This window comes from Schistocerca nitens, chromosome 2 (assembly GCF_023898315.1).
Source record: "Schistocerca nitens isolate TAMUIC-IGC-003100 chromosome 2, iqSchNite1.1, whole genome shotgun sequence".
NCBI lineage: Eukaryota > Metazoa > Arthropoda > Insecta > Orthoptera > Acrididae > Schistocerca > Schistocerca nitens.
Window position 1 is genome coordinate 72,107,167 of NC_064615.1, and position 13,926 is coordinate 72,121,092.

At 38.1% G+C, this 13,926-nt stretch overlaps 1 protein-coding gene across 1 annotated transcript; it reads left to right on the forward strand.

Moving 5' to 3' along the window:
* The first annotated feature begins 1,252 nt into the window (after nucleotides 1-1,252).
* On the forward strand, nucleotides 1,253-2,776 carry LOC126234266 (UPF0598 protein CG30010). The gene is made up of 4 exons (XM_049942961.1): nucleotides 1,253-1,523; nucleotides 1,611-1,786; nucleotides 1,858-1,906; nucleotides 1,984-2,776. Exons 2-4 carry the CDS (start codon nucleotides 1,613-1,615, stop codon nucleotides 2,436-2,438), a joined length of 678 nt encoding a protein of 225 aa, XP_049798918.1. The 5' UTR covers nucleotides 1,253-1,523; nucleotides 1,611-1,612; the 3' UTR covers nucleotides 2,439-2,776.
* Nucleotides 2,777-13,926: the final 11,150 nt, after the last annotated feature.

The following is a 13,926-nucleotide window of genomic DNA, read 5'->3' on the forward strand; positions in this document are numbered from 1 at the left end:
AGACACGTCGTAAGCATAATGTGTGTTTGCATCCATTTCCTACGTAATTTCCGAATTATTCGAGTTAGTTTCTTGCCTCCAAGAGTTTGTGTAGTATCAGAAAGCATATATGTTTCTAAAAATGATTCTAAAATAAGCGCAAGTATGGACAAAAACCATGAATAGAGTGGCAAGCTACAACACATTCGTGAAGAAACACTTGTGACATTGGACAGAATTGCAGCTTACCACGTTGATATCAAAAGAATATAAACACACAGATTCACATGTAAGAAGCACGGACGTGTACCTCTACATGCAAAAGCGATGGACAGCTCGTTTATCGTTCTGTAGGCTGTGTTTGTCACTGTCGCCTGTTGCCACAAGTACGACCTTCATCTTTATATTATTCTAAGTAGGACAAGCAACTGACAAATAGTGGGAGAAATATGCTGAAAACATTATAATGAGCTGCTTGCATTACATTTCACGAAAAACCAAATATTTGAATAATTTTCAAACAATCTGCCTGTAGGCACTTTCCTTGTCCCATAATAGTTTCGCTCGAAGTCTAGCAATCTGAACGTTCTGACACTTCACACGCTTTTGTAAGACACGAACAGCTGCACTTAATCTAACCACTTCATCGTCAAAGCAGGTCTGTGTTGATGATTCTCACGAATCTGGCACTAATACATGGAGAGTTGAACTGGCTGCTTCTGTGTCATAGGACTGTTTTACACCTTTAGATTGACTGTCGAATCTTTGTGGCAGTTTCCTCTTCGTCAGTTGAGGTGGCTTATTTGGAATGTCAAACAGTGTGGGTACTGCATTCCACACGAGTTTTTATTGTCTGCGTTCGTGAACTGGTTTTGTTCGAAATGTAGCGAACAAAACCTAATATTATTATACAGGTAAACCGGGTCTTTCTTCAAAAGGTCTTCTCGTCTGCTATTAACTAGCCATTTTTTTGCTCCTAAAACGAAACATTCATCATTTATACACATACATTTGCAAGTGAATCCCGACGATACAGTTTAGTAAAATGATGGTATATACCTCTCAGGATCCTTAGGAAACCTAAAAAAGACAGCTGTGGTGTCTTCTTCGTATTGCTGCTGCAATTTATTGCGCTACAAACGCTCCCGATGGTAAAAACCATTGTATAAATCAAAATAAACAATCACTATTCGCTTTCACGATCGCGCCGAACTCACAGTTCAACCTACCGGCCGCTTGGAGCGCTGCTGGCGCTGAAGGCAACAAAATCGAGGCGAAGTGTCGCGACTGTTATGTTAGACTGTGACATAGTGATTAAAGAAAATGGTTTGAAAGTTTTCGACTTGGTCGACATGTGAACTCACGATGTGTCAAAAGTATTCGATAGTCGATTTATCAGTTCCTAGTTGCATGTAAACACAAACATAAAAGCGTAGTGAGTGCAATACAAATGTAATATGTTTGTGACATTCACTGTAGAGGTTGTTTCCAAGAAATATTTTATTTTGAATCTGCATACGCTGCTCTTTATTCATCAATTCAAGGTAATTACAACGCTTCGAACGTTTCCAGAACAATATGCTGTGTTACACTTTGTACTATTGACGTCATTGTCTTTGGCGTTTTTGCAGAAATGTGTTGTCTGCTACGCGACTTACGAACACTAAACCAAATTCTGTATGTCAACGTTTCTACGAAAGGAAATAGTGTATTCAAGAACTGGTCGAGATGCGTTTCTTATGTGCAAGGGCAGTCACCAGAACCGAACATAAGGGAATATTTTTACTACGTAGACCACCAAGGAATGGTAAGAATTTCTGCATTGTCGTGCCTTATCATCTCACGATCATTTTGACAGATCTTAATATTTCTTTTCAGCTGTTCCTGGATGACTCCAGAATGAAGAATTTCACTTCCTGTTTCAAAGGTATGTTTAAAAGCATAACGAAATACACGCATTGACGAATATATAGGCCTGCTTGACTGTGAATGGATGTTTTACAGACAAAAAGTTCCTGGAATTCTTTTTTAAACGCCTGAGGATGAATACAACAGAGCGCTACACAGAAGACTTTCCTTACTTGTCACTTTGTGGTCGAGAACGAAATTACGTTAGATGTGATGATTATCCTATTGTATTCACTCATGTAATGAAAGACGCGCAGATGAATAATGTCTTAAGTTATGGCCATGCTGGAAATTTACTGACGGTTAAGTTTGAACCGGAGAAAGTTATAATGCTTGCAGAGACTGGGCGTGTTTATCATCCCGCACCGGAAAGAGTCGGTGGTATTGGCTTAATTAGATCCAAGTTAGCAATTGAATTAAGTAAGTTTTTTATATTTGAAAATGGTGAGCAACAAGAACCAACACATTTATCATGGGATGGTAAGATATATGAGTTAATAACGGATTGGTACAAAGAAGCAAAACAGCAGGAACTTGAGTGTTCAAATTAAATTAGATTCACCCATATATTATTGTGAGAGAAATTACTGACATGTTCAAATCCACTTCCAAAGACAAATATTTCTAGCAACTTGCCTCATGCTGAATATGTCACCAGGCTTGCTTGGATTGGAAGATAAGTGATTGTTTAGTGTAAAATGTTGAGCTTCTTAGTTTCTTCATAAAATAAGATGTAAATTGGTTTATACAATAACTACTTCTTGTTACATATTACCTTTGGAGTAGCAAGTCACCAGTTCAATTGTTAATTGGCATTGTTTAGTCCAGTATTTGTGATTGTTATTAACACTGTTGTATTTTTACAGAATAAAGTTATGTTTTTCCAAAATCTCCATTGCAGAATAAAGTTACCTTTTCCAAAAACTCTATGTATTTATTACACTTACCTACTGCGTTGAATCCTCAGCATCATTACAGCAAGGTGAAGTAAAATGGTGAAAAGTGGTAATGTCACTTGTGATTAATGCTGTTTTGTTAAACAGACATATGGAATAGTTTGTTCTCTTGAGCACTTGCATATCAAGAGTCTACTACTTCTTTTTTCATATCTCATAGAAACTCATAGATGCCTTGTTCCATCAGAGCTCATACTTTGTAACCTACACGAATTTCTCAAAAATGAATCAAAATCACTCAGAGTGTGAGGGTACATTAACTGACTATACTCAAAATATTGTTGGTGTACTGTATATTGTGAATCATTGCCTAGATTGAAGTAGGCAATCTTAACTGGCAGTGAGTCTTGAAATCAGGTGCAAGTTTTGTGTGATTTACAACTACTTAACTACGTAAATTAGTAACATAACCAGCTATTGGAAATTAATTAAAACAGACACTGATTGTGATGAGATTATGATAACAGTTGGAAACATATTTGAAGTAATTAAATGTTCATATACACGCCAAATTGAGCAATTACAGGAACAATGAAGACAAGTAAGCTATGCTGTTCAGTATGAATATGACTACTGCCCAACGTAGGAAGGAACTTCAATGTGTAAATAATGAGCGAAAATGGAATCAATTGATTAAAATATGAATTTGACTATTGCCCAAAATAGGAATGAACTCCAGTGTGAAAATAATGAGCTAAAATGGAATCAATTGATCAAAGTCTCATCTCTGTATGCTTTGCACTTGGATGTCTCCCTCACTTTTTAGTCGTAAGATATATATTTTATTTACATAGTTACATTTCTTATTGTTGTAAGGAAATGTCTTTTGATGTTAATAGCTTTAGCCAATGAAGCAATTATTCTGGAAAAGTCAGCAGTAAGAAACCTTTGTAATGTGTGACATGGTCATAATGATGGGACAGCAATTCAAGTTTTTGTCTTTGATCACTAGAATTATTTGATTTGGTTATTAATTTCAATTAATAATGATCATTTCCTGTGATAAAACTAATGGAGAAACAATTTACGTGACCATACAGTGGGACCATAGATGGTGTCATGCCCAGAACATGAAGGAATTAAAAGACTATGCAAGGTCGTACAACAGATAAGTACAGAAGCAATTGCATTTAGTCACTGGCCCACCATACGAGTCACATACAGTTGTTTGCCCTTCAGTTTTATCATGTAAAATATTTTTGATGCAATTGTTGACTCTTTTTATGTTGTTTTTTATACAATTTTATTAACACAGTCTGATATGAAGATGATCATTACTGATCTAAACCAGTCTCTGTATATGAAAGGAAATTAAGAGGCCGGCTGCCTCTTCGTTGCACAGCCCAAACCAGTAAGGATAGAAAGTTGAAATATGGAGGTTATGGTGAGCTTATACTACAGGCACAGTTTAGGAAGACTTTTTCAAAATTCCACCCATATGGGGATGAATGATTTTTTGAAGTAAATCATTATTAAAGCATTTTGAAGCTTGAAATTCAACCATTAAGGGGGTAAATAGCAGGTGAAAGATTTTTTTAATAAATAATTATTAAAGTTCAAATAAAGTATTTTAAACCTACATCTATGAAAACTGCTATTTGATTCAGTTAAAAATTTAAAAAAGCTGTTTCAAAATTCAACCTCGAAGGGAGGCGAAACAGGGAATCAAAAGTATTATGAAAATATTTCATTATGAAAGCATTTTTAAAGCTAAACCTAAGAAACCAGTTAGAAATTTTGAAAAATATATGTGTTTCAGTGTTCTTGGAAATTCAACCCCTAAATTTTTTATTTAATAAAATTGCAGCCAAATAGCCATATACAGTTACTTTGCTTAATATTTTACATTTACATTTTACATTTTTGCATATTCATTTATCGATTTCACTCTTTTACTGCACAGTTCTATGTGATATCGTTCACAGGCTTTGTTACACAGTTCACATACACATGTTGCGGTTGGGTCATGATAAGTTTTGTTCTTGCAGATTAGATGATGAAAGCCGTGAATAGAAAGTCTAGTTACGACATGTCGCTGTTCGAAGTTTGTAAAATCTAAAAACTTCTGATCAAATACTACAAGAACATCTCAATTGATCTCTATCACTTTTTATTAATCCAATCTAGTAAGGGACCCATACTATTGAGCAGTACTCAATAAATGGTCAAACAAGTATTTTGTAAGGCACTTCTGCCATGGATTAATTACATTCCTTTAAGATTTTTTCTATGAGTCTCAAGTCTGCCAATTTGTCCTTCACATTATTTGTTTTATGTGGTCATTCCACTTAAGGGTGCTCCAGATGGTTACACCTAGATATTTTACGGTAGTCATTGTTTTCACCAATAGTGTAATTGTACAATAGTGCATTACTCCCATGGAAGGGCAAGATGTTATATTTATTTATGGTCAGGGTAAACTGCCAGTCTCTAACCATTCAACAATCCACTACAGATCTTCATGCAATTCACTACAGCCTTCTTCCATTGCCACCTTTTTACAGACAGTGTCTGCAAACAGCCTCATGGAGCTTCTGAAATTATCCACTAGATCATTTATATATACTGCAAACAGTAATAGCCCTATGACACTTACCTGTACATCTGTCGATTTTGTTTCATTGTGAGTGACAAATTAAGTTGTACCTGCAAGGGAGTCTTCTGTCTAGTCACAAATGTGTTCTGATATTCAAAATGCTTGAATTTTTTTTACCAGATGACAGTGAGGAACTGTGTCAAATGCATGTGCAGACTGAATTGACAAATGAAAATTTGTACCAAATTCTCATTCTCTGCTTCAGTGTACACACAAACATCATAGATGTTAGTGACTTGCAAAGGTCTCTGGAACCACATAATTTCATCTGCATCAAATGCTTTTGTACAGTCAAGAAACAAAGCATCAACCTGAGCGTTGATATCTGTGGCACTCTGGATCCATTGCAGAACAGCGCTGTCTGTGCTTTGTTAAGATCTCCATTTGCAGAATCCATGTTGATTTTTACAGAGGAAATTTTTATTCTCCAAAAACGTCATAATACACTAACGTAAAACCTGTTCCATAGTTCTACGACAGATTGATGTCAGAAATACTGGCCTATAATTATGGGCATCTGTTCTATGATCCTGTTGAGAAACAGTAATGAACTGGTTTTTTTGTTCCGCTATAGTTTGCTATGACTGAAAGGACGGAACATATTCAAAATCTTCAGCTGTTTCAGATTTCAGTATTTTGGGCTTCTTTCTATGTTTTGGTGCCAGTATGGTCATTGAGTGACTGAATAGGTGAGTTTGATCTGCTTAATGATTTTATGTAAGACCAAAACTTCTTAGGGTTTTTAGTCAGATCGGTTGGCAAAATTATATTTTCAAAATCATTGAGAGCTTCTCTGATTGCTCTTCTTGCACTCATTTTCACATCATTCATCTTTTGCTCGTCAGGTAGGTTTTGACATTTCCTAAATCTGAAATGAAGCTTCCTTTGCTTCTGTAGCAGCTTTCTATCATGTCTACTGAAGCACAGTGGGTCTTTCTCAACCCTTAAAATCTTGCTCAGAACGTACTTCTCTAAGGCATATTGAATTGTGCTTTTGGGTTTCATCAGAATATAGACAAACCACCGTTTGTATCCTGTTACTCTTGCTAAACAAAAATATTTTCCTATGTTTCTTAACAGTCCTCATAACACCTGCAGTGATTGATTCTGTCACAGCCGTATGATCACATGCCCTCTTCTATGTTAACAGGTTTGAAAAGTTCAAGTCTGTTTGTTGCTACAGGCTCTAAGATGTTGCCTTCACAACAGAGTAATATCACATGAAGCCCTGTCTCTGGCAACAGTTTTAATTACAAGACTTTCCCATTCTATAGCTGGTTAATTGAGATCCTCTCTGTTACAATAGTGTGATCAGGAAATTTATTCACAAAATTCTGCAAGTTTTCTCTGAAGTGCTTGGCCACATTTCCTGATGGAGGTGGTATATTAAAAACACCCAATTACCATGTCTGACCTGCCTTTGATGCTTAACTTTACCCAGATTATTTCACACTCGGGATCTGTAATAACCTCACTAGATGTTATTGAATTCTTTACTGTAATAAATAAGCCGCCACCATTGACATCTAACCTACCTTTACAATATATATAAAAAACAAAGATGCTGTGACGTACCAAACGAGAAAGCGCTGGTAGATAGACTCAATAAAAAAACACACACACAAATTTCAAGCTTTCGCACCCCAAGGTTGCTTCATCAGGAAAGAGGGAAAGACGAAAGGATGTAGGTTTTAGGAGAGAGGGTAAGGAGTCATTCCAATCCCGGGAGTGGAAAGACTTACCTTAGGGGGAAAAAAGGACAGGTATACACTAGCACACACACACATATCCATCCGCTCATATACAGACACAGGCAGAAATATGTAAAGGCAAAGAGGTTGGGCAGAGATGTCAGTTGAGGCGGAAGTACAGAGGCAAAGATGTTGTTGAATGACAAGTGATGTACGAGGGGCGGCAACTTGAAATTAGCGGAGGTTGAGGCCTGGTGGGTAATGGGAAGAGAGAATATATTGAAGGGCAAGTTCCCATCTCCGTAGTTCTGATAGGTTGGTGTTAATGGGAAGTAACCAGATAACCCGGATGGTGTAACACTGTGCCAAGATGTGCTGCCTGTGCCCCAAGGCATGTTTAGCCACAGGGTGATCCTCATTACCAACAAACACTGTCTGCCTGTGTCCATTCATGCGAATGGACAGTTTGTTGCTGGTCATTCCCACATAGAAGGCTTCACAGTGTAGGCAGGTCAGTTGGTAAATCACATGGGTGCTTTCACACGTGGCTCTGCCTTTGATCGTGTACACCTTCCGGGTTACAGGACTGGAGTAGGTGGTGGTGGGAGGGTGCATGGGACACGTTTTACACCGGGGGCGGTTACAAGGGTAGGAGCCAGAGGGTAGGGAAGGTGGTTTGGGGATTTCATAGGGATGAACCAAGAGGTTACGAAGGTTAGATGGACAGCGGAAAGACACTCTTGGTGGAGTGGGGAGCTTTTCATGAAGGATGGATCTCATTTCAGGGCAGGATTTGAGGAAGTCGTATCCCTGCTGGAGAGCCACATTCAGAGTCTGATCCAGTCCCAGAAAGTATCCTGTCACAAGTGGGGCACTTTTGGGGTTCTTCTGTGGGAGGTTCTGGGTCTGAGGGGATGAGGAAGTGGCTCTGGTTATTTGCTTCTGTACCAGATCGGGAGGGTAGTTGCGGGATGCGAAAGCTGTTATTGGTGTAATGGTTCAGGAATTCAGGTCTGGAGCAGATTCGTTTGCCACGAAGACCTAAGCTGTAGGGAAGGGACCGTATTCCAGTCTCTATTTAGGAATTTGTTGCTATTCACTTCAGTTTTAAGCAACCTTCTGTCCCTAACACTATCTGGCCATTATTATCTTTAATAATCAACACAGTGACTTTATTTAGTATAGATTAAGGAATGGTTTGTTTCATTAAAAACACTGAGCTTAGCAATGTTGCCATTCAATCTTTCTCAGTCAAACTGATACTCTCTAGATTTCAGCATTTGCAGCCAAGTTCATTGACAATCCCCTCAAACATTGTTTGGCAGATCCCTTGCCTGGCTTCCACAGGAGTGTGATGCACTGGTTTTCTTTCTGAAATCAAACCAAATTGTGAACTGGACAGACTGTGAGCCACCTTTATAATAGTAACTGTTTGTCGGTACTGACAGTAGTGTTCCATTGCAATTCTCATTGGTAATGCCGTTTTGAAAATCTTTTGCGAGATACACAGAACTGTTGTATATACTGCTTTTTTTTTTAAAAAAAAATATTTGTGGTAGTGAAATTTATTTATTCATCCATCCAGGGAATTTATCATCTTAAAACAATGAAAATAAATAACTCATAAGATACATTGTATAAATAAGGATGTTTTTATGAGGATAAGACAGGCAATTGGCCATGGCCTTGCTGATTGAGCCACCCAGACATCTGCCCAAAATGATTTAGGAAAATATAAATCATGATGGCTGGACAGAGCACACTCCATTCTTCTGAATATTAGATCAGTCTATTAACACCTTCACTGCCTTGTTTGGTTGGTCCAAATTGTACAATGTTCTTTTGTTCATACACAATTTTCACAAGATAACCTGTAATATAAAAATGTGTGATGTAATAGAAAAGGATGGATTGCTGCTCACCATACACAGGTGTGGCATTCATATGGGGTAAAGGCTTGTCACTTAGTTGAATGGAAACGTGAGGAAATGACATTTTATTCTAATAATCTATCAGGTTCCCTGGGACCATGCGAGGAAGAGCTATTTGGTATTGAGCAAGTCAGTACATAGTTTACAGGATTCTTATTAGAAAATTAATAAACAAAATAATTAATGAAACATAAAAAATGAGAGAGAATATACAAGTAAATAGCAGATTACAGAGAAAATTTCTCAATTACTCTAAGGGATTACCATACCACCATGTGTCACAAGGAAACCTTTTTTAACATGGATTTGAATACCTGGGGTTTATCAATCCTTTTTTATATCTGCAGTTCCGCTGGAGCCTACTGAAAATGAAACCCGCTGGATAGAGCACACATTTCTGTGCAGTGGTTAAGGAAGTGTTGTCCAACTGTTTATTGTGTTTTGACTATTGTTTACTGAATGAATGTTGCAGTGTCTTCTTAAATGAATCAGTATTAACAACAACAAATTCTGTGATGGTACTGACGTAGAGGGGTGGGAGAATTCCAGGTCACTTCAACAACAGTCTACATGAAGCCTGTGAACTTACACTGCAGATCAGTCTCATCATCCTTTTCTAAGCTAAGAATATTCTTGGTGAGTACATAGTACTCCCCCAAAATATAACACCATGTGAGATAATAGAGTAACCAAAGTAAACAAGCCTTTGAATTTCAGTTTCAGAGACTGTGGGTTCATTCCCGTCATTCTTAGAATGAAAATAGTAGCATTTAGTTTCTGCATGAGATCTTGAATGTGGTACTGCCAAGAAAGTCTTCTTCTACCTCGCATACTAAAAATGTATAATGGTCAATTCCACTGACTGACCGCCTTCAGACAGCAAAAACTTGCTTTTATGAGAGTTCCGCATCAGGTACTGTTTGCATTGTGTTTTGTTGCAGTTAAGCATTAATCTCTTCTCAGAAAGTAACATGACGATGATACTGACTACCCTATTAGCTTCATCATTTATATTATGTTTCATGCTTTAGCAAAGCCAGCTGGGACTCATTTAGTTTTGTTATTTGCCTCCTTAATGATTTTTTAAAAATTGCCATTAGTGTTTGTGACAGATGAGCCATAGGATAAAGCTGTTATTCTGTTATCCCAAGTATAAGATCAGGTCCAACTTTACTAAATTACATTTCCTGATTAATTTGATTTCATGTAACGAGTTTTGCTAAACCTCTGTTCAGTTATTTCATATTCCAGTCACACTGTTGATATGTAAACAAATATAATTACTATATTATTGATAAAGTTAGGAAAATAACCCACAGAAATTCCTAAAGTACTCATGGAGCTAATTTCTAAAACATGGTAGGAACATCAGCACTTAATTAGTTTCCAGGTTATTAATGCTTTTATGTATGGTATTGTTTATTTAGCTTTCTTTGCAGTTTTTGTCATCAAGAAGGCTTATTTCAGTGAAAACTCGTATCGTTACATAAAGTTCAGACCAAACCAACTTCTCTGCACTATTCAATTAATTGGAGATGTAAATTCTAATTGTAAATTATCAAAAATTACACATTTAGCAATGTGAAACTTCAGCAGCCATTTTTGAAAAGCTGTACAAGCAATGGGCCTTAAGTAATTTTTTAAGTCAGTCTGTTCTGAGATTTTGAGTGTAGAACCTTTATCAGTCGAAACAGTAATAATGTAATGGTACAATGATGTATTGTTGTGAATAAGAAGACAGATGGTGAAGAAAGACGGTTAGCAATGATTTCTGATTAACTTTAATATAAAAGTGCCACATGTATTGTTCATTTGAGTGAGACTGTTGTTGACTGGTTAGGTTATACTGCAACGTGACTATTACCATATACTTAGAAGGTGCAGTATGTGCATACCTGGTAAATGTGACTTAACTACATAATTAAGACACGGACTAGTCATGACTAATTCAATGAGAGTGGTCTGACATTTATGGAAGTAAAACTTCTGAAATCAAATGTGTGTGTGTGATGACCACATTATTGGATATAGATATTTGCAGCCAATTTTTCGCTGTGATTGCTGCCACCAAGGATACAAGATGATTTATGACCACATATGTCACAATGTCTTTCACATAAACATTCATATCATGTACAAAAAGAAAATTTTTGGGGTCATCTGCAATGTTTAGTGGCAGATCATTATTGTTATACAACAATAATGAAAAAAGCAACACACCCAAAACAGAACCATGTGGCACTCTCCCACTTTACATGACCTCAGATTCAAACATCTTCCCCGCTTCTTGATACTGGAGAACACCCTTCTGCATTCTAGTTTCCAGATAAGAAATGAAACATTGTTGAACTTTTTCCCTACTCCCTTAATGTTCCAACTTATGTAAATGTATTGCCCATCCACATAAATCTAATCCTTTTCTTAAATGAAAAACGACATCTTATGACCTCAACCTGTCATTTAACTCCAACAGTGGCTCACACACAAAACAATAAACCGCATTTTCTTTAGATACTCCTTTCATGATACCAAACTGCAAGTCTGACTGCAAATTATGTGTACTAAGATCTATCATTGCTTTTTCAAAAACTTGTGAAAACACTGCTTAGCGAAGAAACTGTCCTGTAATTATCTACATTAATGGTGTGTTTCCGGGTGATCTCCCAAGTTATTGTTTCCATTTTAAGTAGAATATTTTGATGATTGACCCAGCTGTCTTCTTCAGGTGTCCCAAGTTTTGCTATTATATGTACTTGCTGCCTGGACTCTAACAAGACTGTGAATTATTGTTGGTGTTGGGCCACTATTTATAGCTGAGTTTGATTCCTGACACCCACCATCCCCTTTGATGCATATCGGCATACCATTAATCACTCACACCAAGGAAACCTGAGAAATCGCAATTATCTGCATGTTTCAACTTTTTTTTGTGTCACCACGGTTCCAGTTGACCATATATGCCCACACAAGGGAGGATGACCTTAGTGTATCTTAAGCACACAAGTACCACTTCAAATTTTTTGCTTGCCATCCATACACAAATGAAGACCAGGTCACATCCCGCACAATGGGTTGGAGACTAGCTGCAACCATATCTCCATCCCATTAACACCACAACTCAGGTGACTGAACTATCTTGAGTGACTGAAGGAAAAGGACAAAATCTGCCAATATTTTGAATAGACTGACCCCCCCCCCCCACACACACACACACACAGACGTCAATGAACTGTCTGCATGAAGCTGAGCTGCTCTCATGTGTATACGACCTGTTCGTATGTCAACACCATTCCGTTAGAAATATTTGAAATAAAGAGGGCCAGTTACGGGGAGCAAAATGCCTCAAGAGAGGATGCAGCAGTGTGTGGTTATTTTCACATCAAAATCGGGCTAGCATTCATACCCAAAGGGGTGCAACATCTCACTGACAAGAACTTAAAGTGAGCTTGAGATACTAGCTTCACTGTGTTTCTCACTTGATTTTGTAATCAGGGCATGAAATTAAATCACTAATGTGTTAATGTACTACCAGCTAAGTGCTTCTACTGTTTTCCCTGTACTCAAGGAAAGCTGTGAAAGGTATGTTGTCTATGTTCACATCATAATCGATCAGCAGTGAAAACTATTTTCTGGCATACATTGTTTCGATATTTTAAAACATCCATCATACTTCATTTTACATCTGTAGAACATGCTACAAACCATCATCACAAATTTAAGCAGGGACATCGACAGTATAATTAACCAACCTAGTTAATAAATAGTGGAAAAGCCAGATTGGAATATGAATGATGTTATTAGAAGGGTGGATTGCTACTCACCATAAAGATGACACATTGAATTCCAGACAGCCACAATGTAACCATTGTTACACACTTAGTTTTTGGCCATAGCCTTCTCCAGAAAAGAAAGGAAAGTGTGCACATGCACGCACAGACACTCTAACCGACTGAAACAGTTGGGGGGTCGGAGGGGAAGGAGTGTGGAGGGACTAGAAGGCGGCTGTACGTAGCTTCCAGGACCTTGGGAGGCTGTGGTGGAGGAGGAGAGGAAGGGGAGCAGAAAGGAGAGGAGCACAGAAGGGGAAAGGACTAGAGGTTGCATTGGTGTAGAGTGGCACATGATGATGGTGAGGGCACATGAATTGGAAGGAGTAGTTGGTTCTTGAGGATGGTGGTAGGGTTAGGGGGCATGTGGGGATATGGCACCGAAGATTGTTTGCGAACTAGGTATCTAGGATAGTGCCCATCTGTGAAGGGCTTTGAGAGACCTTCAGCATAGGGGAAAGGAAGTTCTTGTGACTGTAGATAAGCCATCCCCCCGTGACCAAGCTGTATGGGACAGAATTTTTGATGCGGAAGGAATGGCAGCTGTTGAAATGCAGTTACTGTTGGTGGTTGGTGGGTTTAATGTGAACATTGGTGTGGATGGAGCCTTAAGAGGAGGAGATCAATGTCTTGGAAGGTGACAAGGACCAGGTAAAGTGGTTACGAGAGGTGTTAAGATCATGAAGGAATGAAAGTAGGGTGTCTTGGCCCTAAGTGCAGATCACAAAAATACCATCAACGAACCTGAACCAGACCGGAGGTTTGGGGTTTTTGGAGGCTAGAAATATTTCCTCTATGTGGGCCATGAACGGGTTGACATAGGAGGGTGCAATGCAGGTGCCCATGGCTGTGGATTTGTTTTTTTACTTTCCCTTCAAAGAAGTAGTTGTGTATTAGGACAAAGTTAGCAAAGTGTTATGAGGTAGTGGGTTTTGAGTCTGAAGGGCATTGGGAGGCAGACAGTGTTCAATAGTGGCAAGCCCATGGGCATGAAGGATGTTGGTGTATAGGGAAGTGGCATCAACAGTGACGAATAGG

Coding starts and splice junctions, on each gene's coding strand:
- LOC126234266 (XM_049942961.1), top strand. CDS start 1,613: ATGTGTTGTCTGCTACGCGACTTACGAACACTAAACCAAATTCTGTAT. Junction 1,787..1,857: donor ACGTAGACCACCAAGGAATG/GTAAGAATTTCT, acceptor ATTTCTTTTCAG/CTGTTCCTGGATGACTCCAG. Junction 1,907..1,983: donor TTTCACTTCCTGTTTCAAAG/GTATGTTTAAAA, acceptor GATGTTTTACAG/ACAAAAAGTTCCTGGAATTC.